Source organism: Molossus molossus, unplaced genomic scaffold (genome assembly GCF_014108415.1).
Source record: "Molossus molossus isolate mMolMol1 unplaced genomic scaffold, mMolMol1.p scaffold_m16_p_22, whole genome shotgun sequence".
In the NCBI taxonomy this organism is placed as follows: domain Eukaryota; kingdom Metazoa; phylum Chordata; class Mammalia; order Chiroptera; family Molossidae; genus Molossus; species Molossus molossus.
The window spans coordinates 35,755,622-35,782,518 of NW_023425358.1; the positions used below are offsets into that span (position 1 = coordinate 35,755,622).

At 48.6% G+C, this 26,897-nt stretch overlaps 2 protein-coding genes across 3 annotated transcripts; both read left to right on the plus strand.

Moving 5' to 3' along the window:
• Nucleotides 1–11,307, plus strand: TMED2 (transmembrane p24 trafficking protein 2). Of its 2 annotated transcripts, XM_036277106.1 has the most exons (5): nucleotides 1–255; nucleotides 1,642–1,834; nucleotides 2,261–2,281; nucleotides 4,797–4,904; nucleotides 9,813–11,307. In XM_036277106.1, the coding sequence occupies exons 1-5, from the start codon at nucleotides 76–78 to the stop codon at nucleotides 9,935–9,937; spliced, it is 627 nt and encodes a 208-aa protein (XP_036132999.1). In that variant the 5' UTR covers nucleotides 1–75; the 3' UTR covers nucleotides 9,938–11,307. The 2 variants fall into 2 exon arrangements, with proteins under 2 accessions (XP_036132999.1, XP_036133000.1); XM_036277107.1 differs by lacking the exon at nucleotides 2,261–2,281.
• Nucleotides 11,308–12,930: 1,623 nt separating this feature from the next.
• On the plus strand, nucleotides 12,931–26,438 carry DDX55 (DEAD-box helicase 55). The gene is made up of 14 exons (XM_036277141.1): nucleotides 12,931–13,050; nucleotides 15,253–15,303; nucleotides 15,390–15,476; nucleotides 16,236–16,327; nucleotides 16,406–16,468; nucleotides 16,826–16,975; nucleotides 18,533–18,722; nucleotides 21,206–21,288; nucleotides 22,468–22,599; nucleotides 23,522–23,614; nucleotides 24,551–24,665; nucleotides 25,098–25,266; nucleotides 25,577–25,866; nucleotides 26,114–26,438. Exons 1-14 carry the CDS (start codon nucleotides 12,943–12,945, stop codon nucleotides 26,288–26,290), a joined length of 1,800 nt encoding a protein of 599 aa, XP_036133034.1. The 5' UTR covers nucleotides 12,931–12,942; the 3' UTR covers nucleotides 26,291–26,438.
• The last annotated feature ends 459 nt before the right edge of the window (nucleotides 26,439–26,897 follow it).

Consider the following 26,897-nt stretch of genomic DNA (forward strand, 5'->3'; position numbering starts at 1 on the left):
TGAGGAGGCAGCGGTGGCGGCGGCGGCGGCTCTGGAGGCCGCAGTCCGGGTCCTGGCTTCGGCCCCAGCCCTACCATGGTGACGCTCGCTGAGCTGCTGGTGCTCCTGGCCGCCCTCCTGGCCACGGCCTCGGGCTACTTCGTGAGCATCGACGCGCACGCCGAGGAGTGCTTCTTCGAGCGGGTCACCTCGGGCACCAAGATGGGCCTCATCTTCGAGGTGGCCGAGGGCGGCTTCCTGGACATCGACGTGGAGGTGCGGGCGCGCTGCCCGCGACCGAGGCGGGGTCGGGGCGCGCGGCCGCTCGGGGGTTGGCGGCGCCCGGGGCCCGCGGGGCGCGCGGCGTGGAGGCCGCTGTCGGCGTCCTGGGAGCGGCCCGGGCCCCCGCGGCGGCCGCCCCGAAACGGCCTTTCCCCCCGCGGCCGCCCCGGTTCAGGGCTCCGGGCGCCGCGTCGGGCTGCGGAGCGGTCGCTCAGTTGCTTTGGGGTGACGGCTTGGACGGCGGGTCCCCTTGGAACTTCTCGCCCCGCTTTGTCGCCCGGGCGCCGCGTGTCAGCCCCGGGCCCGGAAGGCGCTGGTCCGCCGCGGCCGAGCGGTGGCGGGACTCGGGCCGGTCAGCAGCTGCTCCCTTCGTGGGGCGGATTCGCGCGGGGACGTGGCGCGCGGACTTCGGGAACAGCGTCCTGGGGGTTACTGCGGGGCGCCGGGCCGACGGGGGTTCGTTGGCTCGTCCAGAGCGAGCGAGCGACCCGCCCGCGTTCACGCCAGCCCCCGACGTGTGGCCCGGACGGGGGTCCGGAGCAGGGCTCGCAGCGAACGGCCGGGGGGAAACCGGGAACTAGTCTAAGAAAAGCCAGCAGTTTCTAAACTTCCCACTATGTCTTTTTTTTTTTTTTAATCAAAGGAATGATTCACCTCTAATTTTCAGGGGCGGGGAACACATGGAATTAATATTTAAATTCCCCCGTTGGCATGATTGATTGGTTTTCAGGATTCTTCACTTGGTAGGGGCCATTAGCAGAGGTGGGCACAAGTGATGCAGTACACGTGAAGCGTAGGGATGATGGGGGTACAGGGAGGAGGGGGGGCTGTTAGAATAAGCCAGGCCTTAGAGATCAGCTGTTCCAGGGGCTGTCTAGGGAGCTGAGGTGGGGCAGCTTGGGTCGGAGCTTGGGCCTCCTAACTTCCAGGCGAGACCGACCTTTCCCTTAAGCCTTCGGGCGGCTCAGATGAAGCAGTTCCCTTGGCTGGTCGGCAGTAATCAGGAAAACCTAGAAATGCATCTTGCTGGGAATTCTTAGTTTTAAAGAGGTTTCTTCTTTTGATGTTAAGGGCTGTGTGTGTTTGCGTGCTTGTTGGAGGTATTAGGCCACTTAGAGGCAGCGTGGAAGGTGTGTTTTTTTGTTTCTGAGGGGGTTTATATTTAACTTGAACAAATAAGACAAATGCAGTCAGAGCTGGAAGAGGTGTAGATAGAAAGCCTGGTTTCATAAGTAGGAGCCCAAGGTTACTATCACGGATGTGGAGCTGAGTTCAAATTACATTTTATTGGCAAATATCCTATTGCCAATAGACATCACTTAGAAAGTTTATGATTTGAAATCTTTCGTTGTATCTCATGCATTTCTCTCCTGCCTCCAGATTACAGGACCTGATAATAAAGGAATTTATAAAGGAGACCGGGAATCCAGTGGGAAATACACATTTGCTGCTCACATGGATGGAACATATAAGTTTTGTTTTAGTAACAGGATGTCCACCATGACTCCAAAGATAGTGATGTTCACCATTGATATTGGGGAGGCCCCAAAAGGACAAGACATGGAAACAGAAGGTGAGGTGACCATTCAGAAGATTCATACCACATTCCAAGAGTGAATATTCTCTACATTTTTATGATCTGAATGAAGTATTTATTTTGGTTTCTTATTCTAGGTTCATCCACTGTCTTTGTTTTTGGTGTGTGTGTGTTCACCCACTATCTTTAAAATCTAAAGCCTTTTGTAAAATACACTTTTGATTTATTCAGATCTCATAATTAACCAAAGTTTCTGGAAGTTTATGTTTATATTCTAGTTCTTTACAGTTGCCCCTCTGGCAGCCTTGTAAACATGTAGATTACATGTGTCTTAGGTTCTTTGTTCTGTTAAATTGCCAATCTGGCATAGGCATCTTTATTTGCTCATTTGTACACGTGACTAGTTTAGCTAAACTTGTTCCTTTTATTTTTTGTGTGTTTATATTTGAAACTTTTCTTTAGGTGGTGGAGATACCTGGGATGGTATGTGGATTGCTTTTTGACAGCATCCGGGTTTTTTTGCACATTTTTGTTTGCTATTACCTAATTTCTGCTTTTCTTTCTAACCTTGGTTTGTTGGCATGAGAGTGTTTTATGCCCTAATTTAAAAAAAACAACACACAAAACCCTATGCCTAATTAGAGTGATTGCTTTTTGGGTGGTTTTTATTTGGTTGACAGGAGATACAGATTAGGTCATTTTAAGTTAGTATTACTAGAACACAGCCATTGACATTTTAGTGGTACCATCATGCTGTTTTCTTTTAAATGAATGCTGAAGCCCTTGGCCAGTTTGGCTCAGCGGTTGAGCGTCGGCCTGCGGACCTGAGAGTCCTGGGTTTGGTTCCCGCTAAGGGCATGTACCACAAAAAAAAAAAAAGAATGCTGAAGGGTGGAAATACTCAACTATAACTGAACAAGTAAAAGTCTTAATTAAACATAGCTAATAGCAAATGGTTCTGTTGACTTTGTAGGAAGTATTTTGTAGGCTTGTTTTAATGATTATTAAAGTTTTCTAACTTTAACTTGATTGGATATGAAACACAGTTCTAGGAGCCATGTCTAGACATGATAACAGAAGTTCTTTCAGTTATATATTGCAGTTAGATCAGTTTTTATTCCTCACCTGACCTGTACTGAACCCTGAATTGATTCTTCTGGATAAATTGCTTACCAGGAGCCAGCATTTGGGGTGTGGGGGTGTGTGTGGGGGTTGTTGTCACAGAGCACGTCACAGAGGATTTTGGAAAGTGTAAGTTGAATACATTTTATACTATTACCGTAATAACATTTGTTGTAGGTATTGAGCAGTTAGTAGAGTACACACATTCTAAAGAAGACGAAGTGTTAGTTAGGTTTTGAAATCTATAGAATTTAGAGAATCATACTACTTAGTAATTCCTGTGCTTGCTGTTCAGGGCCATTTACAGTGGTAGGACTTGGCTAATTTTCAAGGAGAATTGGAAGTTTGAAGGACTTTGTGTTTGTTCATTTTCTGGAATTTAGTCCTTTCCAAGTAGTTAGAAATTGATGGCTGATCAATGTGAATAATGACTTATCCTTAAATAATTTGTAACACAATATTTAAAATTCTTGCTTTTGCTTGTTAATGTCAATGAATGGCAGGTATCAAATCAAGCCTTCCTCTAAAGCAGTGGTTCTCACGTCAGGATGATTTTTTACTCCCCAAGGGACATTTGGCAATATCAGGAGACAATTTTGATTCTCATGGCTTGGTGGGTGATCCTACGGTGCGTTGGACAGCTCCCCACAACAAAGAATTGGTCCCAAATGTCAACAGTGCCGCCTCGAGAAACCCTGCTCTAAAGGTTCACGCAGTGCACGCAGCTTCCAGAGCGAAGCCAGCCAGGGAGGTTTGAGATTGCAGCCCAACGCCTCACAGTGGTAGGGCCTTAGCTTCTTTCAAGAAATGGAGGGTTATCTGCAGCAGTGTGGGCTTCTATGAAGCCCAGTCTCAAGCAGTGGTGAAGAGACCCCTCCAGTGCAAATCTTTTTTCATGGTATATGTACTTTTCTCCTGTTTCTTCATTGTCACAATATAGTACAACCTAGAAGTGTTCACTTATTCTCAGAACTGTTAGTTTACCTTGTACTCATTTCTGGCCAAAGAGAAGACCTGGTTTTAAACCTTGTGGAGTTGAAAGCTTTTCACTTCCAGTGCCTGCTACTCCACTGTAGTGAGTTCAGTGCTGTGACTCTCATAGAGGAAGGTTTGAGCTACTGTGGATTTTCCCTAGAATGTCTTCATGTTTTTCTCTGCTCAGCTTCATAGAGATTGAAAGTCTGTTTTGACACTGCTTCTCAATTAACATTAGAATTCTATGAATAGACTTTTATTTTAGTTTAAATATTGATAGGTTATTACTAGGGTATTACAGAGATTTTGTCTGTTCGATCTTTTGTGTTCTCTTTTTTCCCTCCCTCCAGTTGTTTTCCTTTCTGGTGAGCAGTCAGTATAGTGAACTTCAGTAGCAGTTCAGTAGAAGAAATTTCTTAGGGTTGTTTTCCTTTAGTTAGTAAATTCTGGATAGAATGTTTTCTACCCTGAGATTTTTCTATTAGGAATGGACTTCATAAAAAATTTTTTTCTTTATTGATTTTAGAGAGGAAGGGAGAGGGAGAGAGATAGAAACATCGATGAGAAAGAACATCGATCAGCCGCCTCCTGCATGCTCCCCACTGGGGATTTGGCCCACAACATGGGCATGTGGCCCTGACTGGGAATTGAACCGGTGACCTCTTGGTGCGTGGGTCGATGCTCAGCTGTTGAGCCACACCAGCTGGGCCAGGGAAAAGGACTTGAGAAAGAATGCTTTGAGAATTAAGTCGTCATCAGTGATCCAAAATGATGTCGGAGTCATTTCTAAAAATGGCTGTTTTTGTATGTCTTTTCTGAGGAATAGTTTCATTGCTTTATGAGTACTTTTTCAAAAAGAGATTCCAAATATATGCTGATGTGTTTTCAAATCCTTCTGTAGCACACCAGAACAAGCTAGAAGAGATGATTAATGAACTAGCAGTGGCGATGACAGCCGTGAAGCATGAGCAGGAATACATGGAAGTTCGGGAGAGAATACACAGAGCAAGTAAGTGATTGTTAACTTAGCAGCATTGTCTGTGGTGACCACGCAATGCTGACAGTGTCATTCTCCTCATTTGGAAGTTTGCAAACATTATCGTAATAAAGCATTGATTTAAAAAAGCACCTTTGCGCCCTGGCCAGTTTGGCTCAGTGGTTAGAGCGTCCGCCTGCGGTCCGGAGAGACCCGGGTTCGGTTCCTGCTAAGGGCATGTACCTCAGTTGCAGTTTGTCCCCTGGTTGGTCATGCGGGTGGCAGCCACTCGATGTGTCCCTTTCACATCGATGTTTCCCTCTCTCTCTCCCTCTCTCTCCCTCCCACTCTGTCTGTACAAAAAATGGAAATATGTCCTTGGATGAGGATTAAAAATAAATAAATAAAAAAAAAATAAAACACCTTTGCAAAGATATATATTTTTTAATTTAGTTTAATAAATTTATTTGTTATAGATGTTTCTCCTTTTTCCCCCATTGACGCCCTCCTCCCCCTTCCACCCCACCCTCCAGCTTTGTTGTCTATGTCCTTTGGTTATGCATACATGCAAATAAGTTCTGTGGTTTATCTGCCCCTCCCACCCCCTCTTCTGGGGATTGTCAGTCTACCTTGCTTCCACATCTCTGGGACTACCCTGTTCTTCAGACTGTTATGTTCATTATATTTCACAAATAAGTGAAATTATATGATATTTGTCTTTCTCTGCTTAGCTTGTTTCGCTTTGGATAAAACTTTCCATGTCCCTCCATGTCATCTCAAAGGATAAGATATCTTTCTTACAGCTGCATAGTACTCCATTGTGTATATGTACCACATTTTTTTATCCATTCGCTTACTGATGAGCATTTGGGCTGTTTTCCAGATCCTAGCTACTGTAAATAGTGCTGCTATGAACATGGGGGCACATATATTCTTTTTGATTGGTGTTTCAGGCTTCTTAGGGTATGCAAAGATATTTTTTGAGTATACATGTTTGTAGAGCTCTGTACTACACCAGTTTATTATTGGGACATTTATTCTAAAGCAATACTGTGGTGATTCAGCAAGAGCTATTGAGTTTTTTTAAATGTGGTCAGCTAAGGAATAAGCTAGTCGTTTCTCTCTTTTTTTTTTTTGGTATGTGCCCCTAGTGGGAACCGAACCCGGGACTCTCTGGTCCGAAGGCCGATGCTCCAACTACTGAGCCAAACCGGCCAGGGCAACCTAGTCATTTATTAAAGCAAAACGTAAAATTGGTATTGCATTGGTTTTTTTTTTTTTTTTTTTTTTTGGTACGTGCCCCTAGCGGGAACTGAACCTGGGACCCTCTGGTCCGCAGGCCAACCCTTTAACTGCTGAGCCAAACCGGCCAGGGCTGCATTGGTTTTTAATCACACATCTAAAATTTTTGTGCCGGTACGATTATTATTATATGCTGAGATTTAGCTTTTTTCCTTTTTTTAAATTCAGAAATGCTACTTTTGAGGAACATTTTTTTTTGTTGTTAGAGAGAGGAGAGGGGAGAGAGAGAGAAACATTGAAGTGAAAGAGACACATCGACTGGTTGCCTCCTGCATGACCCCATCTGGGGCCGGGGACGAACTGCAACCGAGGTACGTGTTCTTAGCAGGAACCAAACCCGAGTCTCTCTGGTCCTCGGGCTGATGCTCTAGCTGCTGAGCCAAACTGGCCAGGGCTTATATATATATTTTTAACTTCAGTGTTGTAGTACTGTACTGCTTCTAGGTCAGGCTAACACAGAGTGCATGAGCACAGTGGCTTACATATGCACCCTCTCCTAGGTGACTGTTTTCCTATGTCACCCTTCCGGTGCAATTTAATCTTTTGTTTTTTTAAATTGATTTGCGAGAGTGAGGGGAGGAGGAGAGAAACATCAATTTGTGGTTCCACTTATTGATGCATTCATGGGTTGACTCTTGTATGTTCCCTGACTGGTGATCAAACCTGAAACCTTGCCCTGGCCAGTTTGGCTCAGTGGTTGAGCGTCAGCCTGTGGACCAGAGAGTCCCGGGCTCGGTTCCCGCTAGGGGCACGTACCACAAAAAAACCAAAAACTAAAAAACCCCTGAAACCTTGGTGTATCAGGTGGGTGCTCTAATCAATTGAGCTACCATGCCAGGGCTCAATTTAATCTCAAACATGCATATTTCTGTAAGTGAAGTGAAAGGTAAATACGTCTTTTTACATGGTTGCTTTATTTGAATTATTTACCCTTTCAGATACAATATATTTTTTTTAATCCTCATCCGAGGACATTTTTCCATCCTTTGTTCAGATAGAGTGGGAGGGAGAGAGAGAGAAACATCAACATGAAAGGGACATATCGAGTGGCCGCCACCCACACGACCAACCAGGGCCGGGGACAAACCGCAACCAAGGCACATGCCCCCAGTGGGAACCGAACCCGGATCTCTCTGGACCGTAGGCCAATGCTCTAACCACTGAGCCAAACTGGCCAGGGCTCAGATACAATCTTAAAATGCTGGTTATTCACAGTTATGCTAGAAATTGGTTGCCAAGTTTTCACCAGAAGTAAACTTCATGGCATAGAATTAGCATTAAATTTCAATGTTGGTGGTTTTTAGAGTTCTAGTTAACATTCTCAGGCATGTGCCTATTCTTACTCTGGAAAAAAAATTACACTATTTTTTAGTAACTAATTTGTCATTTTGGAAACATTAATTGTTTTTCACTTATTTTTGAGTGATCATTAGTTTATTAGCTGTTACAGTTCTAGTGAATCTTTTAACAAACAGTACATATCTAAAGATATGGAAGTTACTCATATTGTGATTGTTTGTAATATTGACCATTTGAAGGAAAATCAGAAAACTACCTAGTAATTTTTATTATTTACTCATTTTTAAATACATTTTTATTTAATTTTTTAGAAATGAAGGGAGAGGGAGAGAGATAGAAACATCAGTGAGACCCCTGGCCGATTTGGCTCAGCGGTTGGAGCGTCAGCCTGTGGTCCAGAGAGACCCGGGTTCGGTTCCCGCTAAGGGCATGTACCTTGGTTGCAGTTTGTCCCCGGCCCTGGTTGGGTCGTGCTGGTGGCAGCCACTCGATGTGTCCCTTTCAACATTGATGTTTCTCTCTCTCCCCCCCTCCCACTCTATCTGAACAAAATATCGAAAAATGTCCTTCGGTGAGGATTAAAAAAAAAGAAACATCAGTGAGAGAGAAACATGGGTCGGCTGCCTTCTGCACACCCCCTACTGGGGATCAGTCCCACAACCTGGGCATGGGCATCCAGTTAGCCATCTCTTGGTGCATGCGTTGACACTCAGCCACTGAGCCACACTGGCTGGGCTTATTTATTTTCACTTTGAGAGTATGTTTATTAAAGCTGGGGACAGTGGAACAAGGAAGGGCTTAGGATAGAAGAAGCAACAAGAGAGAGCCCAGGCGGGCTGACTTGGCTCTCTGGAAACATTATGGGAAAGAAGTGAGGCCAGGTGGGGCCGCAGTCAGCGCACTGGAAAGTCAAAGGAAAGGGGGCCTTGGAGACAGGTTCAGGAAGTTAGCCCAGGAGGAGTTGCTACTGCCCATTGCTCCCCTGGTAGCAAATCTTGTGAGGACCCTTAGAATTTAGAAAAAAAATTCATTCGAAAAGGAGATTGGAGTGGGTCTGTCTACCTAGTAATTTAAAAAAGTTAAGGGTATAGAATTTGATCAGAAACTTGAAAGAATGTGATGTAAATTGAGCAGAATAAATGAATATAGTTATGACTGTTACTTGAAGGATCATATCCTTAGCTTATGAGTGGGATAACTGGTGAGACTTGTTTCAGTTTTGTTGTAACTGCCAGTATTGGTCCATGAAACAGAAATCTCCCCCACCTGGAACAAATGCCAACTACAGAGTAGGTGCTCAATAAATACTTGTTTAAAAAAAAACCTTAGCCCGGCCAGTGTGGCTCAGTAGCTGAGTGTCGTCCCACGGACAGGGGGCCTGGTCTGATTCCTGGTCAGGGCACACGCCTGGGTCGTCAGCTCGGTCCCCAGTGGGGGGCATGCAAGAGGCAGCTGATGTTTCTCTCTCTAAAAAAATCAATAAAGAAAATTTTTTTAAAATGATTTTATTAAAAAAATTAGAACATACTTTATAAAAAAAGATACTTAGGTTGACATATTTTGATTTGGTACGTAGTGCTTTTTGGGAAACTCTATGATCTTGAAATAATCTCTTAATTTTCAATTTTTAAAAAAATCCTCGCCCGAATCCTGGCTGGTTTGGCTCAGCGGGTGGAGCGTCAGCCTGTGGACCAGAGAGTTCTGGTCGGTTCCCACTAGGGACACATACCAAAAAAAAAAATCCTCACCTGAGGGTATTTTTCCATATATGTTCAGATAGAGTGTGTGTGTGTGTGGGGGGGGGGGTAGAGGTATCAATGTGAGAGAGATGCATTGATTGGTTGCCTCCTGTACAACTCTGAGCAGGGTCAGGGACTGAACCACAACCGAGGTTCCTGCCCTTGACAAGAATCGAACCCAAGACTCTTTGGTTTGTGGGCCACACTTTAACCACTGAGCCAAACTGGGCAGGGTATAATTTCTTAATTTTTTAATAGTTGGTTTTCTGATTCAGCCAAAAAATAAAAAGATGATAATGTAGGGATGTTTCAGTGGGAGGGAGAAAGAATATTGGGTTTAACCTTGGGCAAGTCATGTTTCCTGTTATCTGTACATAAGCAGAGTAGGCTTGACTATACTCTGAATCTTTAAGGTCCCATTTAAACCTAAAATTCTTTCCTTCTAAGTATGTTGAGTTACTTGAGAACAAAAGTATTTAGAGTACTATGAATAGTGTGTAAATACTACTTTCACAGTGTAGGAGTAGGGGATAATTTTGATGCCTCTGTGGGGTTTTGTTGTTGTTGTTTTAAATTTTGTTTGTTTGTTTTTCCTCAACAGTCAACGACAACACAAACAGCAGAGTGGTCCTTTGGTCCTTCTTTGAAGCTCTTGTTCTAGTTGCCATGACATTGGGACAGATCTACTACCTGAAGAGATTTTTTGAAGTCCGGAGGGTTGTTTAAAAAGCCTTTTTCTGATGATCCGAAACTCATAATTCACTGTTTACCAAACATCTTGGTCATAATAATGTCGTTTAGTTTGTATTTTTTATTTTTGAAATTGTACATTCACAGCCTATGTTTCTTTGTGATTAATAGATATTGGGGGAAAACCTTTTTAGGAGAGCGATAGTGAAAATTTGACATTTGATTGGCACAATTTCTATTTGAATTCTGCCTCCATTATACAGGCCCTTCCAGAGCTTTAACCCTGTAAATGAAATGTAGGCATATAGTCCTTATTATATCTTCTTTTGTTTTCATAATAAAATGCAGTTTGTTCAGGATAGTACCTTACAAAAATGACTGCATTCTCTTGACCCCCTCATCCTACAGTTCAAATTATTAGAGATTCACTTTGTTTAGTTCTTAGGAGAAACAGGTCTGAGTCTGGACGTGTCCTCCCCACCTAATGGCAGAGCTCTGACCTCAGAGTGTGCCGTCAGGTTGTTCTTTTATACTCTGTCTTGTTTTTGCTTTAAAGATAAGACAACCCAACATTTCCCCCCAAAATTTTTACTTTGAACTTTAGGATTTCACCTTTACTAAATTGATGACACAGCAGCTAATAAGCCTTTTTTGATTTCTGCCTAACCTCATAGGAAGTCTCTATTAAAGCCAATTAATTCTCTGGTGTTTCAGCTAACGGTAGCTTTTTCTTTCTGTGCTGGCTCACACTTGCTCCACTCTTGGCCCGTAGGAGGTCTGCATTCACGTAACTGGGAAAATCTGGGTTTCCAATGGCGAAGGGCTAAGCCTCTTGGACTTCTTTGCAGTCAGTGATAGACAGCCACTATTTTGTTTTTGGTCAGTGGCATTTGACCACTCATTAATTAGGGTACTGACAACACTGTCAGTACTAGGGTTTTTGTTTTTGTTTTTCTTGGGTCTTTTTTGGCACATGTGAATTTTGTTTTGTATAAAACGAAATGAGACTCTAGGTTTCTGATGATGTGTTTTAAATTGAAGGAGCATCTGGTTTGGTGTGGGGATGGTCCAGGATTATGTTGTGACTGATGTATATTAGTTACTTGTACATTTTTTTTGGATCTTTGCAAAGGTAAAACTACAAGTAACGAGTTTTATATAATTAATTTAAATTTGTTACAGGTTTTCATGTTCAGAATAAACAATTTTTCAACTTTGGGTGAAAATACTTGCAGCAGTTGAAGGGGTGATATGTTTTACCTAAGGACAACTGTTGCATGCCAGTTTTGTTTGTTTTTATTTGCGTGAGAAAACACTTCAAAATTGACTTAAAATATGTAAATTTAAAATTGGTTGTGTATCAATCAGCCCCAGGCTCAGTAAATAAACAATTCTTTTTAAAAACAGTCTTAGTATTCTGTGTTTTATATATTAATGATTGATTCATGTCATATACCAATTTCCTATTCATATTTAAAATGAGACATGTCCATATTTTGTGAGTAAGAAAGCCTGTTTTGTGATTTTAGTTTTTTTGTTTTGTTTTTTTATCCTCACCCGAGGATATTTTTCCATTTTTTGTACAGATAGAATGGGAGGGAGAGAGAGGAAGGGAGAGAGAGAGAGAAACATCGATGTGAAAGGGACACATCAAGTGGCTGCCACCCGCACGACCAACCAGGGCTGGGGACAAACTGCAACCGAAGTACGTGCCCTTAGCGGGAACCGAACCCGGGTCTCTCCAGACCGCAGGCCGACGCTCTAACCGCTGAGCCAAACTGGCCAGGGCTGAAAGCCTGTTTTAAGTGTCTGTTACTTTTTATGTCTATAAACTTGATAGTGAATAGGGCCCCAATTTTAGGTTTTAGAAATACAATTTCTCTTCCTCCACTATACTAAGTGCCTGCTAGCAGTACAAAAGACTACCCTTTTTGAGCACTGTAATGTCCTGGGAAGACGATAAACGCTTTACACAGTCTGTTACTTTATTTCTGAAAACCACCATTATGTTCGGCATTATAATCATTTTGCAAATAAACAGGCTTAGAGAGGGTCGCAAGTTCAGAAAGTATAGGTAGAGCCCCAAATGCAGACGCAGCTCTGCTCGTTTCTCTGCCTCTGCTTTCAGAGCTGTCCGGAAGTCCCACTATATCAAAGTTGTCTTTGGTGCTTTGAGGATGTGATCAACATTTCAGGAAACGTGTTGCTTTGGGCTTTTATTTTCCCTTCTTTAGGTTGAGATAGTGGAGTCTGCCTGAGTACTATTTCTATGGATTCATCCCCCAATACTGTGTACAGCTAGAGTAGCCCCTCGGATAAGGAGAATCCCCTGTCGTGGGATTTCCCTTCTAGTGGGGGGGGATGAAGCGAGTATGTAAATTATATTGATAGTATGCGGTTCAGTAATTCGGAGAGAAGGCATCACTGAGATCTCCGAAAAGCCATGCGCATGGCTGGCGAGGGTGTGCGCTCGGGGCCCAGCACCAGCTTGCCGGAGGAACGCGTGCGACAAACGAATGGCCCACGCCCGTGGCGAACAGAACGAGGACGCTGTTCTTCAGGACTGGCTGTAACTTTCTCGGAAGTAAACCAGCTTTATTATGTGCCAGGCATCGGATCCCCGCCATCAACCCTATTTTGCATTATTGTTCATCTGGGGCTCCGGGGCTGGGGGCCCTTTCGGTCCACTCCGGCCCGCCCGTCCTTCGGCCAGCACGTGGCGTTGTGCTGCCAGGTGCCTCCCATTGGCGGCAGAAGTGAGAGGGCCGGGCACAATCCGGCCGGCCGAACGGCCTCTCGGCGTGGAGCGGCCCGGAGCCACGGCGGCTGCGCAGGGCGCGGGGCACGAGTCCCGCCAGGCCCCCGCCGCCTGCTCTCACCCTCCCGCCGTCCGCTTCCCACTCACCTGCCGCGGGGGCACCTTCCCCGCCCCCGGAACTCAGCGCGAGGGGCACGGTTCCCGGACGGCCCTCGGCGGCCGGAAGCGGAAGTGCTCGCTGGAGGCGCTCTGAGTCGCCCAGGCGGCGGCGGCGGCGCGCGCTATGGAGCACGTAACGGAGGGGTCGTGGGAGTCGCTGCCGGTGCCGCTGCACCCCCGGGTGCTGGGCGCGCTGCGGGAGCTGGGTTTCCCGTCCATGACGCCGGTGCAGGTAGCGGCGCGGCCGGGCGGAGGGGCAAGCGGGCGCCGGGCCGGTCGGGGCGGCGTTAGGACGCACAGCCTGGGGTCTTCAGGCCGCGGCTTCAGGCCGCCCAGGCTGGGTGACGCCACAGCCCTGCCTACCCCCGCTTGGGGGTGCCGGGACCTGCGTGCCCCTCGAGCTGTCAGACGTGGGGCAAACGGCTCCCCTGCCTGTGCCTCAGCCCCCTTCTCTGTGCGATGACGCCGGCGACATTGCCTGCTTCCCAGGGTTGCGGGAGCTGCTCGGGAAATGCTGCCTGCTGGTGTCGTCGTTACTGTGTGGGCTAAGGGAAGTGTCCTGGCCCAGTGCCTTTCTCTAACAAACTTCTTTTTTTTTTTTTTTATCCTCACCCGAGGACATTTTTCCATTTTTTGTTCAGGTAGAGTGGGAGGGAGAGAGAGGAAGGGAGAGAGAGAGAGAAACATCGATGTGAAGGGACACATCGAGTGGCTGCCACCCGCACGACCAACCAGGGCCGGGGACAAACTGCAACCGAGGTACGCGCCCTTAGCGGGAACCGAACCCGGGTCTCTCAGGACCGCAGGCCGACGCTCTAACCGCTGAGCCAAACCGGCCAGGGCTCTAACAAACTTATCGAGGACATAATCAGGGACTCCTTTTCCAAGCTCTGGGGATTTGGCCCTGTTGGTCCCCACGCACGGGTTTTATGTTCTAATGCAGGAGTAAAGGAACACGATAGTTTTGACTGCTAATAGGTATTACGGAGGAACTAAGACAGTCTCATGCGATGGGTAGCAAGGAGAAAGGGACCAGGATAGGGTGTTAGGCCGCTCTGAGGACGTGTCACGGAGCTGACACCTGAACGGCGGAGAAGGAGCTGGCTGTGGGATGACTGGGGGGTGGGTGTGGATTCCAGCACAGAGAAGAGCCAGTGCAAATGCCCTGGGGCAGGAAACGGGCTTGGAGGAACAGAAAGGAGGCCTTTGTGGCTGGAGCCGCAGGAGCCTGGACAGATGGTGGTACCATTTACCGAGACGAAGGCTGGTAGGGTAACACCCTTCAGGGGGAAATACCAGACAGTTCTGTTTTTGCAGTGTTGGGGTGTCCATCTGATCCTCAGGAAAGATGTGGAGGAAACAGGGCTGGAGATAAAGCTTGGGGGTGTTGTTATCCACGCCTGGGAATGTAGAGACAACAAGATCCCATCTCGCTATCAGAGCTGATAGTCTAGGTCTGTCATCCACTAGGGCTGTCACTAGACACGTGGTTGTGTCTGGAAATGACCTGGAGCTCTGGTGAGCTCCAGCTGAGATGTGCCCTGAGTGCAAAATGCACAGTGGATTTCAAACGGTTCGTATGGTAAAGAGAATAGAAACTGTCTCGTTAGTTTTTTTGTTTTTAATTTTTTTTTTTATTGATCTTAGAGAGAGAGAGAAACATCGATGAGAGAGAACATCTACTGGCCGCCTCCTGCATGCCCCCTCTAGGGATCGGGCCCACAACCTGGGCATGTGCCCTGACCAGGAATCAAACTGGGGACCTCCTGGGGCATGGGTCGACACAACCAGTGCGCCACACTGGCCGGGCAGGGCTTTTGACGACCGAAGTGTCTCTGGGCATTTCCAGATGTTCCTGGGGGACAGAAATCACCCAGTTCAGAACCATTTGTTCAGAGACAGTTAGAAAAGTCTAATGTGCTGTGCTGGAGTGAGCTCAGGCTTTGGGGAGCAAGGGATGGGGTCCTGGAGGGGAAACCTTGAAGCCAGGAACAGAGTCGGCTTCAGGCTTAGCCACTGAAGTTCATTTCCAGACCCAGGTTTCAGGTGGGTAGAACGAAAGGGCCGGACTTGTTGTAACCGCTGGGGGCCTTGTGCAGTGTTTAAAATGAGAGGGTTTATTGGCATCGTTGTGCTCTGATATGAGAGTTGCACTCAGTGTCCAACTTCAAACCCTTCCTGGTTCCCATAGGAAAAGTAGGTGACGCAGGACGAGAATTCTGGATTCTCGAATCTCAGCTCAGCTCGCTGTCCCCTGCCCACCTCTGTGCAGACACAGTTGCCATGGTACCTTTGAGCCACAGCCCCTGCAGGTGCCTTGTGGGGACTCAGCTCAGAGTCCGCTTTGGGGCGGGGCCACCAGTACTTTGCTAGGGCTTTGGCCCATGGTGGAGGCTTGGCACTCCCTAACCAGTGCTTTGCCATCTCTCTCTAGTCCGCAACCATCCCTCTGTTCCTGCGAAACAAGGATGTCGCTGCCGAAGCGGTGAGTCCCGTGTGCCCATGCAGCCTGTCCGTTCTCCCTCGGGAATGAGCCGAGAGGAAGAGCAACCAAAGCCTCTCGCCCCGCAGGTGACAGGTAGTGGGAAAACGCTTGCTTTTGTCATCCCCATCCTGGAGATCCTTCTGAGAAGGGAAGAGAAGCTGAAAAAGAGACAGGTGAGGAGAGAACAGTGCTTCATCTTCGCCGAGTCGTCGGAGAGTTCTCGGTTCACTGGGAAGCTGGGCAGAAGTTCAAAAAACAAATAAAAATCAAGTCTAGTCTCATTAGTCGCCGACTCTGCACCTGTGATTGGACTGTTAGGGAAATGTATTCGTAGCTCCCCAAACCAGCACCCACCGTGCTCATGCTTCTCCCTGGGCTTGTGCAGAACGGCCTGTGTCTGTCCCCCGAGGGGTTTGACAAGGTGACATTTGTACTTTTTTTGATGACTTCACTGTTAAAATGGCCCCAGGCCTAGTGCCAAAGCGCTGTCCAGTGTCGCTGAGTGCAGAAAGGCTGTGACGTGCCTTACGGAGAAAATGTGTTCCATAAGCTTCGTTCAGGTGTGAGCGATGGTGCTGTTGGCCAAGCTCAATGTCAACAAATTAATAATACACATTAAATAGATGTCTTTAAACAGAAACGTAAATCAAGCTTCTACATTGATTGGTTGATGAAAATGGGACCAGAGACTTGCAGGAACCTCACCGCTAAGAGCACTGGTTCCGTATGGGCTAATTCAGGGTTTGTGGCACTCGAGGAACGGAGCCGCCGTGAATGAGGAGAACTGACTGAGTCAAAGTAGTTGATGTGTACAGTGACTGGAGGCTGCCGAGCAAGCCCAGGAGGGGAGGGGAGTGGAGGGCCCGGGGCACATGTGATCTGCTTGCAGGCCCCATGCATGCTCATCATGTCCCTTCCCCCCACCTGGGCAGGTTGGAGCCATAATCATCACACCCACCCGAGAGCTGGCTGTTCAGATAGAGGAGGTCCTGTCGCATTTCACGAAGCCCTTCCCGCAGTTCAGGTAAATGGGACGCAGTGGCCCTGTTAACTACGGGCTGTGATGTTGCCTGGCCTGCTCAAGGACAGTTCCTTGTTTTAGCCAGATTCTCTGGATCGGAGGCAGGAACCCTGGAGATGATGTCGCGAGGTTTAAGGAACACGGGTGAGTTTGCTCCCCATTCAGCAACTGCCCCATCCCTAAAAGGTTTTTTTTCTAGGCCAATCTGCCACTTTGCTCTCTGGCTTCTTCCCTTCAGCCCCCATGAACGCTCCCCTCCTGGGGCCTTACCCCTGCAGGAGAAGGGGGGCTTGGGGTGTGGTCCCCCAACTGTCCCCAGGTGACTGTATGGGGCTCAGGCCTGCTCTTGTCCCTCTGGGCTCTCTTCCAGTGGCCTCACCCCTCCTTTCTCCCCACGGGATCTCGGTGAACTTTCTGGGGGATGGTTACAAACTTGGTATTTGGAGTCACAAGTACCCTCAAGATCAGAGCGTGCGGTAAACATCCACTTTGTCTTCCAAGTGGGAACATCATCGTGGCGACCCCTGGCCGCCTGGAGGACATGTTCCAGAGGAAGGCCGAGGGCCTGGACCTGGCCAGCTGTGTGAGGTCCCTCGATGTTCTGGTGCTGGACGAAGCAGACAGACTTCTGGACATGGGGTTTGAGGCCAGGTACTGGGACTTGGACTCGACTGGCTCTGAGTGATACTGGACGTGAAAAAGGGAGCACAGTGGAATTGTCACCTCGTGGCTCACTCTTCTGCAGCCACACGTGGATTCACTTCATCAGGCTGTTAGCCTTCACAGCCTACCTCACAATTTAAATTCCACTGCTGCTTGCCCAGCCGGTGGGGCGCAGTGGATGGAGCATTGTCCCGTGGACTGAGAGATCTGGGTTCGATTCCCCATCAGGGCACATGCGCAGGTTGCAGGCTCAATCCCCAGTGGGGGGCACGTAGGAGGCAGCCAGTCGCTGTGTCTTTCTCATGTCGATGCTTCTCTCTCTCTCTTCCTCTCTTTCTAAAAAAAGATCAATAACATGTTAAAAATAAATAAATTCCTCTTCTTAAGATGCATTTTCCTTCATGGTTTCTGTTTTTTTTTTTTCATCCTCACCCAAGGACACTCCTCCATTTTTTGTTCAGATAGAGCGGGAGGGAGACAGAGGAAGAGAGAGAGAGAGAAACATCGACGTGAAAGGGGCACATCAAGTGGCTGCCACCCGCACGACCCAACCAGGGCCAGGGACAAACTGCAACCGAGGTACGTGCCCTTAGCTGGAACCGAACCCGGGTCTCTCTGGACAGCAGGCTGACGCTTTAACCACTGAGCCAAACCTGCCAGGGCTTCATGGTTTCTTTTAAAATGTGTGTGTATGTGTGTGTGTGTGTGTGTTTTAGTAAACAGCTTTATTGGGATTTAATTCATATATTGTGCAATTCACCCATTTAAAGTGTACAGTTTGCCTGGCTGCTGTGGCTCAGTAGTTGAGCATTGACCCCTGCACCAAGAGGTCGCCAGTTTGTTTTTTGTTTTTTTTTATCCTCACCCGAGGACATTTTTCCATTTTTTTTGTTCAGGTAGAGTGGGAGAGAGAGAGGAACAGAGAGAGAGAGAGAAACATCGATGTGAAAGGAACACATCGAGTGGCTGCCACCCGCGCGACCAACCAGGGCCGGGGACAAACTGCAACCGAGGTACGTGCCCTTAGCGGGAACCGAACTTGGGTCTCTCCAGACCGCAGGCCGACGCTCTAACCGCTGAGCCAAACTGGCCAGGGTGAGGTCGCCAGTTTGATTCCTGGTCAGGGCACGTGCCCAGGTTGTGCCCCAATCCCCAGTGTGGGGCATGCAGGAGGCGGCCATTTGATGTTCTGTCTCATCAATGTTTCTATCTCTCTCTCCCTCTTCCTTCCTCTCTCTCAAATCAATAAAGAAAAAAAAATAAAGTGGACAGTTCAGTGGTTTTTAGTCTCAAAAAGTCATATACTGTATTCACTCTCTTCTTTGAATTGTCTCACATCATGAAAGTATAATTTTGTGCTGATATTGGAGAAACTGTGGGAAAATGAGAATGTAGAAAAGAAATAAAAGTCACCCATAATCTCACCTCTCAGTAACATCTACCTTAAATATTTCGTCTTTTTCAAGACCTGTTTAGTATCATAATGCAATATTTGTTGATTATGCTGATAAATTATGGGTTCAGTTTATACTTTTTTTTTTTCAGCATAAACACCATCCTGGAGTTTTTGCCCAAGCAGAGGAGAACGGGCCTTTTCTCCGCCACTCAGACGCAGGAGGTGGAGAACCTGGTGCGGGCAGGCCTCCGGAACCCCGTGCGCATCTCGGTGAAGGAGAAGGGCGTGGCCGCCAGCAGCACCCAGAAGACCCCCTCGCGCCTGGAGAACCACTACATGGTGAGCGCTTGCCTGATGCTCTTGCTTGTTCCTGCACGTCAGTGCAGCGATGACAGGGCTGTACTGTGGCCCTGACATTTGCTAAGTGGGTAGAAGGTAACCATGTGACATGATAGGTGTCTTAGTTACCGTGATTGTAGCATTGTTTCACGTTCATCCTGAACATGTATCAGATTATCAAGTTGTACACCTTAGATATGTGCAACTTTTATCTGCCAGTTCCATCTCAGGAAAGCAGCAAGAAATAAAACGTGTTCCAGGCTAAAGCAATGGACTGAAGAGATGTAACTTTTTTTACTTGAACTGCTTTAGGTAAGCTTAGTTCTATTTTTCCTTTTTTGTTTTGTTTTGTTTAATGAGGTCACTGTGTGAGAAGTTACTGGATTTTTTTCCCCCTTTATAGATTTTAGAGAGAGAGGAAGAAGGGAGAGGGAGAGAGAGATAGAACATCGACTGGCCGCCTCCTGCATGCCCCCCACTGGGGATCGGGCCCACATACTGGGCATGTGTCCTGACCACGAATCGAACTGTGCATGGGTCGACGCCCAGCCACTGAGCCACACTGGCTGGACAAGTTACTGGGTTTTTCAGTCAACTTCGTCTCTTTCACCTTAGAGAGGAGTTGAAGGGCAGTGGGAAAACCAGGGACAGGCTGACCCGGAGAGAGCACTGGATCGGCCTCTTATTCCCTTAGCTTTTACTTGTTTATCTGTTTTATTCATAGTCTTCATCTTGTTCTTGAAGAATTCTGGGCGGTTCTTTTAGAAGACTAAATTATGGAATAGAATGGAAACTACTAAAAATGTTACGGTGCAGAAAAGGGGAAGTCTGTCTTCCCTTTCAAATGGTCGACTGTAATGTCTTAGCAATTTAGTAGGTTTTTTTGTTTTTACCTACTTGAAAAATGATTTCTTAAATTTTTTTTTAACCTTCCTATTTGTATATTTTATCAGTATGGTACAGGTTCTCACGAATGCATGTTAGCTGAGAATTTGACCAAACAAGCAAACATTAATAATTAACGTTCTTGGAATTAACTTGCATTTTTTAGGAAAGTAAGTCTATAAAATGATACCCTTGGTATATTTCAAAATGCATTCGAAACAGAGCAAGACAAGTGATGAAGGGGCTACACCTGTTGAATGAGGGGCCAGGTTAACGTGGGCATACATGTATGTTAACCATAGTCTCCAAGGACAGTGTGTATGCACCTCCTGCCCCCAAGTGGTCACATGTTTTATTACACGTGGTGGGGTGTGCTGGGTGCCAGCCTAGCAATCAAGTGGTAGACTGGCTCTGAAGGAGACCACTGGGTGACTGCTCTGCTGCTTTGCAACCTAAATGTTTTATAGTTTTGATCTGCAGCTGGGAGAAGTTGGACTTGCAGCAGTAAATCCTAGGTGCGGGATCCTATAGTTTCCTCCCCAGGCAGCGGGAGGGCTTTTGGGAATGAGCCCACCCTTCCATTCTCTCCCATCGCTGGGCCATCCAGGTGACAGCTGGGAGCACCCACGAGCCAGTGCCACTGCGTGCTAAGGTGTGTCTAAATCAGCCAGGGACAGGCCCCTCTTTCAGCCAAGAGGGCTCCTCAGCTTGTGAACGAGGCTCGTGTTCACAGGGGTGTGGGCTGTTTCCAGTTCGGGGTCCCTGCTGCTGTGGACTGTGAGGGCGACCACAGTCCTTTGAGTCAGCTCATGGCAGGACTGGAGGTAGAACGAGTTTGCAAATCAGACACCACCTCCAGGGCAGCTGCATGGAGAATGTGGTCGAGACCACACAGGCTCAGGCTAGGTGGGAGCTGGGCTTGGCATCGACGCCTCTGCCCGGGGCGGGGCTGGCAGTCAGGAGGCCGGCTTTTCCTGGGCCGGGAGAGGCTCCGTGTGCAGCTTAGCACAGAGTGTGGTGCGCGTCTTGCCGCTGTCCCTTTCTAATGGGACCAGACGCCCTCACCTGTCAAACGGGCTCAGGCAGGGCCCACTCGTGGAGTTGTTGCGAGGATGAGGGTGTTAGTACGGTGAGGGTCCAGGCCGTGCTCAGTGCACAGGGCACTAGCAGACACTCTCTTGGAATGTCGCCGTGGCTGCTGGGGTGCCTTCATGTAAGGACTGCGCCTGGGGGTCCGAGCGCCTGAGAAGAAATTCCAACCTGGGAGTTTGGGTTTGGTAAAGACGGGGCAGTGCACTCATGTGGCTGTACATTTCCCCAGGTCGGGGGCCTGCATAGAGCAGTCGGCTGCGTTATGGAGTGAGACCGGCATCTGTCTGTCTCCATGGAGGTCTCTCAGATGACAGGCATCCCTTCTGGGAACCTGTGTTGCCCTTGGAACAGTGGCTCTGCACTTGGCCATGCACCTGTCTGCTGGGAGCTCTTATGTCACCTGGACCCTGGGGTCCAGTCCTAGGCCCAGTAGATTTTGTGAATTATTATTGTCTGTACATTTGTTTTTATTTTATTTTATTTTATTTATCTTCCTTTCCATGTAGGTGTGTAAGGCAGATGAGAAGTTTAATCAGCTGGTACATTTTCTTCGCAATCATAAGCAGGAGAAGCACCTGGTCTTCTTCAGGTAAGGCTCCTGGGCTTTGGTGGGCTGGGGTTCCGCCGCACCCAGACATGCAGGTGCACGTGGGCCTCAGGTTTGGAGTCCTCTCAGTTGGGATGTTCTCAGTTAGGAACGTGTTTGGGTGCAGATAACTGAAAACCCAACTCCTGTAAAAAGAAGTCCCGACGTAGGCAGGTCCCGACACTGCCCCGTGTCTCAGCAACGTCGGGTCGGGTGGTGATGGCCTCTCCTTTCTGTGTGTTACCGTGTAGCTTCACGGTGATTGCTGTCATGCCCGTCCCGTCTGCACTGACAGCCGAGAGAGGAGGAAAGTCACGGAGGGGAAGGGCAGTGAGCTCCCTCCGTCCCTTCAGTCAGGAGACAGGAAGCTCTCTCAACATCCTCTCCTCCCTGACGGCTTCCCAGCTGTGGGCCAGGGGTGGGCCATCCACAGCCCTCCTGCAGAGAGGGGAGAGGGTGACTGCCGCCATCTGTCCCAGCGTCTGTAGCGAGGGAGGTGGAGGAGGCTGTCAGCATGGCGCTGGGCCAGCTAGCCCAGTGTCTGCAACGTGGGGTCCGTGCTGCCGTCAGAACGCAGACAGGAAGGAACAGCTCTGCGTTCTCTGGGCGTTTCTCCTCCAAATTGAACTGTGGAAGTGGTTTTTCTGGCAATACCCACAGATTTTTCTTTTCCACCTGTCATTCCACCAATAAAATGCATTAGCTATATCGACCCACAGTTAAGAAATAGAACCTGGTACACAGACATACATGCATGAATCAAAGATTTCACCAAACTGCTTGCCTGGGTGGGAGGTGTTCTGATGTTTCCCCTTCCGGTCCAAACTCACTGAATTGACTCCAGGAGGCACCTGATTGCTTCAGGGTCTCACTGCTTTCTCCCGTGCTCATGTGACTCGTGGTGGAAACGGTGAGGCAGTCGTGTATCAGGTGTGTGAGACGCAGGTACTAAGTGACAAGAGAGCCCCGCTGGGAATCCGCAGCCCAGTGCGGTGCGGGGAGCCCTGGAGCGGGACCAGACCTTGGCTCTGGCCCATGTTTAAGGGAGTCTGTGGGCAGAGAGTTCGGGATGAAGAGCTTAGCTGTGTACTCAGCCCCTGCCTTCTCCCGGGGCTGGCTCATCACTGGTCTGGTGCTGGGGCTCCCTCCCCCGCTGCAGGCCTGAGCCCGTCCCTCTCGCAGCACCTGCGCCTGCGTGGAGTACTACGGGAAGGCCCTGGAGGCGCTGGTGAAGGGCGTGGAGATCCTGTGCATCCACGGCAAGATGAAGTACAAGCGCAACAAGATCTTCACGGGCTTCCGGCGGCTGCAGAGGTGGGCCCCCAGCTGCCGCGCACCTGCGCGCCCCCGCCTCTCACGCTTTGCGGGCTTCTCTTCCTGCGGGAGCCCCTCCTCTTCTCCCCCAGTTACCACGCCCTCTGTGCAGATGCCCAGCCTGTCCCTCTGTCCTGGCCCTATTCATTCCATTTCCCTTGGCGCCTGTGGACTTCCCCGCAAGGTTTTGAGCTCCGTGAGTGAGAACAGTAACCCGTGTGCCCTGTTCACTCCCGGATTCCCCGGTGTCTGGCCAGGCCTGGCCAGGGGGGTTGGGGTAACGGCGAGTGGGTGTGTGGAGTGGTTAGGAGCTGCCCATTACATGCAGCTTGCAGGTGTCAGCAGGTGACTACACAGAGGGCACTGGTGCCTCGGTGACCGTGACTTCGTGCTGTTTGTGCATATAAATGAGACTTTCCTGTTTTTCTTTCATTTTTTCTTTCTTCTTTAGAAAGTTTTTGTAAGAGTTTATTTGAGCCAAACTGATGACATGCCAGGAACACAATCTCAAATGCTTCCCTTTTTTGTTTTTCTTAATCATGGAGCATCCTGGCCACGTTAAAAACACACATTTGGTCCAAGTGATGAAACTGATGGTTACACCTCAGTCAGCCACAGAAAGTTGCTCTTGCTTTTTTTTTTTTTTTTAAATGGCTGTAAAGGCTTAGCCCCTCTGTAGTTTCTTTTCTCAAGTGGAAATGGACCAATTCCAATGACCCTTTCACTGTCTCCACCCACCTCCTGTGGTCACAGGGAGTTTCCAAGTCCTCGACTCTTAGCAGGGAGAGCCAGCAAAAACGTTCTCACTAACGGTTTGCCCCGGAGGGACTCGAGCCTGTCGCTGTTGCCGGCGGAGATAGGCCCAGGCTGTGACGCAATGCAGCCGCAGCCGCCGCTCACTGTGCTGTGCTCTGCTTTGTAGCGGGATTCTCGTGTGCACCGACGTGATGGCCCGCGGCATTGACATCCCCGAAGTGAACTGGGTTTTGCAGTACGATCCCCCCAGCAACGCAAGGTACCGCGTGAAAGAGCGCTGCCCGCTGTCTGGGCGTCCGGCCTAGACGTCGGAGTCTCTAGGGAGATGAACAAGATGATGTGGCAGGCGTTTAGATGGCAGCCGCAGGCGAGGGGCTGAATCACTGCTTTGGTGGTAGTGCTACCATGTTACACAGCATTTTCAGTCCTTTTCAAATGCTTTTTCTTAATCACTCAGGGGTTCTTTTTTCCCCCATTTTATCTTCAGATTGGGGGAGAGAGAGAGAGAGAGAAACATTGATGTGAGCCCTGGTTGGTTTGGCTCAGCGGTTAGAGCCTTGGCTTGCGGACTAGAGTCCCGGGTTCGATTCCTATTAGGGGCTTGTACCTCGGTTGAGGTTTGTCCCCAGCCCTGGTTGGGGCCGTGCAGGTGGCAACCGATTGATGTGTCTCTCTCACATCGATGTTTCTCTGTCTCTCTTTCTCCCACTCTGTCTGAAAATAAATGTAAAAATATCTTCAGGTGAGGATTGAAAAAAAAAAAAGAAGTTTAGAAAAGAAAAACAGTGTGCGTAACCCCATATAGGAAATTTCAGTTTTCTCCCAGAACAAGTATATATTAGCAGTAAATGCTCCCAAACATCAGAAGATGACTATAAATATAAGCTGAGCAATAGTAGTGTTACTTCTGGGAGGGAGGCTTCCAGGTCATCTCTCCCTTCTTTTGTGTGTTGTTCGTTTGCCAGATTTCCTTCTAGGACTACGTCCAGCCTGTGCCAACTATTTACACACTATAGTTCACGTTAAGTGTCTTACGGAATCCTGCCTGGCTTGCAATGTGTACTTAATCGCTAACTCTTCCGTTTCCACACTAGGCAGGTGCAGAGCAGGGCCCGAGTGGCAGTCAGGCAGCCCCAGGCCTGTGCTGTGCTCGGCCGCTGTCACGCGGTCTCACGTCCCCGTCCCGTGTTCACAGTGCCTTCGTGCATCGCTGTGGCCGCACAGCCCGCATCGGCCGTGAGGGCAGCGCGCTGGTGTTCCTCCTTCCCATGGAAGAGTCCTACGTCAATTTCCTTGCCATCAACCAGAAAGTAAGCTGTCTTCTCTCACACAGAATGCCTGAGGCCGGGGTAGTTGCAGAAGTTTCCAGCAAGTGGTGGGGAACTTAGATTGGGGGTTGCAGACTCACAGGGTCAGGCTGGTGATGTAGTGCAGGAACCTGGTGTGGAGACACCAGCCTCGAGGGTGGCAGCCACGGCCCAGCCCCCGCCTCGTGTCACTGGTGGGAATGTGGGCCTGGTATTACTATATGTTTCAACCAAAAGTCAGGATTATTATGTAAAATCTAATTTAAAAATTTCCTTTCAAAACTTTAAAATACTTTTGGACCAAGAAAACACTTGGTTTGGATTTGGGCTTCACGGCCTCTCGTCTGAGATTCAGATGAGTTGTTTTGCCTTTGGTTGTACTGGCCCTGACTGGGGGGGAGCCTCGGGGACAGAGAGTGAGGACGGTCTGTGCAGTGCCCCCTGCAGGAGATGAGGCCCCAGAGGAACACGGCGGACCTCCTTCCGAAGCTCAGGGCCATGGCGCTGGCCGACAGGGCCGTGTTCGAGAAGGGCATGCGGGCCTTCGTGTCGCACGTGCAGGCCTACGCGAAGCACGAGTGCAGCCTCATCTTCAGACTGAAGGGTGAGTGGGCTTCGTCTCCGCCTGGAGAGCGTCCGCTGCCACAGGTGCTGCAGGGTGGAGCTTTGTCTCATGGGCGTGTCGGGCGTGTCGGGTGCCATTCTCTGAACATTTGACAGGCAGCCTTCTCCCTAGGGTTTAGTAGACACAGCAAACTGGCAGCTGAGAATTCCTTTTTATCGACTGTAGCCATTTTATCGACTGCAATGGCTCCACTAGGTCACTGGGTTAGAAACGATCTTGCTGGGAATCCTCCACGGGCCGTTGGAACCCTCTTCTGGACGAGCTCACTCTGGCGTTTTGGTCTGGCCAGATCTGGATTTCGCCGCGCTGGCTCGCGGCTTCGCCCTGCTGAAGATGCCCAGGATGCCGGAACTGAGGGGAAGGCAGTTCCCGGACTTTGTGCCCGTGGACGTCGACACAGACACCATCCCATTCAGAGATAAAGTCAGAGAGAAGCAGAGGCAGAAACTGCTGGAGCAACAGAGAAATGAGAAAACAGAAAATGAAGGGAGGAGAAAATTCATAAAAAATAAAGCTTGGTCGAAGCAGAAGGCCAAAAAGGAAAAGAAGAAAAAGAATAAAAAGAGAAAAAAGGAAGAGGTAAAGCTTGCTGTTTCATTGTTTCCGTATCCACCTTAGGATTCTGAACCAGTGCCGTTGAAATAGCATCTTCTAGTAGGAATTGCATGGGGTGCCCACGCTTCTGTTATGTTGGTGACGGGGAGTAGGGGGCTCACTGTTTGTGGAGCTGATCTGAGAGCATGTTGTTCCTTATTAAAGGTTGCTGGTTTCACCCGGAACTCTGTTGCTGAGAAATTCAGGGGTTTGTGGTCTCTTCTGCATTCAGGGTTCCGACATTGACGACGAGGACATGGAGGAACTTCTTAATGACACGAGGCTCTTGAAGAAGCTTAAAAAAGGCAAAATCACGGAAGACGAGTTTGAGAAGGGGTTGTTGACGAGTGCCAAGAGGTTGCTCAAGACAGCAGACCCTGGGGCCTTGGATCTGGGAGCGGACTGCTGATTCCGGAGCCCCAGGAGCGCACCTGCACGTGGCCAGCGGTGCACGTGGCTGGCAGCGCGAGTCGGCGACCAGAGCCTCCGCAGACGTGCTGCCCGTCCAGACTGGGGAGAGGGAGGGGCTTGTACTAATGGATTTTTTAAAAATAGGTTTTTATTGATTTTTTTTTTAGGGAGAGATAGAAACATTGATGTGAGAGAGAAACATCGATGGGCTGCCTCCTGCACGCTCCCCACTGGGGATCGAGCCTGCAACCCAGGCATGTGCCCTGACTGGGAATCACACCGGGACCTCTCCGTCCATGGGATGACACTCAGTCCACTGAGCCACACCGGCTGGGCACACTCATGAATATTTTATTAAAAAACATACCGACCTTGAAGTCCCACAGTAGATGTAAAATTATTTTAATGTAAATAATGGATGTCAATATTTATTTTGACAGGTCACCTATTAACTAAAGAACTCATTTTTCTGGGCCTATTTTATACTTATTTTTAATATACAGATACTGAAGCATATTTGATTTGAGGCTTTTTAAAGTTCCTCAGTGTTCCAGGCCTGAGCTCCCTGTGTCCTCACCCTTGGACTTCGTTATCTCTGGTGCAGT

Excerpts from the sequence above, each read along its gene's own strand:
- DDX55 (XM_036277141.1), top strand. The coding sequence starts at position 12,943 with ATGGAGCACGTAACGGAGGGGTCGTGGGAGTCGCTGCCGGTGCCGCTG. Across the intron at positions 13,051-15,252 it reads CGTCCATGACGCCGGTGCAG|TCCGCAACCATCCCTCTGTT; the intron begins GTAGCGGCGCGG and ends ATCTCTCTCTAG. Across the intron at positions 25,267-25,576 it reads CCTCATCTTCAGACTGAAGG|ATCTGGATTTCGCCGCGCTG; the intron begins GTGAGTGGGCTT and ends TGGTCTGGCCAG.
- TMED2 (XM_036277106.1), top strand. The coding sequence starts at position 76 with ATGGTGACGCTCGCTGAGCTGCTGGTGCTCCTGGCCGCCCTCCTGGCC. Across the intron at positions 256-1,641 it reads TCCTGGACATCGACGTGGAG|ATTACAGGACCTGATAATAA; the intron begins GTGCGGGCGCGC and ends TCCTGCCTCCAG. Across the intron at positions 4,905-9,812 it reads GGAGAGAATACACAGAGCAA|TCAACGACAACACAAACAGC; the intron begins GTAAGTGATTGT and ends TTTCCTCAACAG.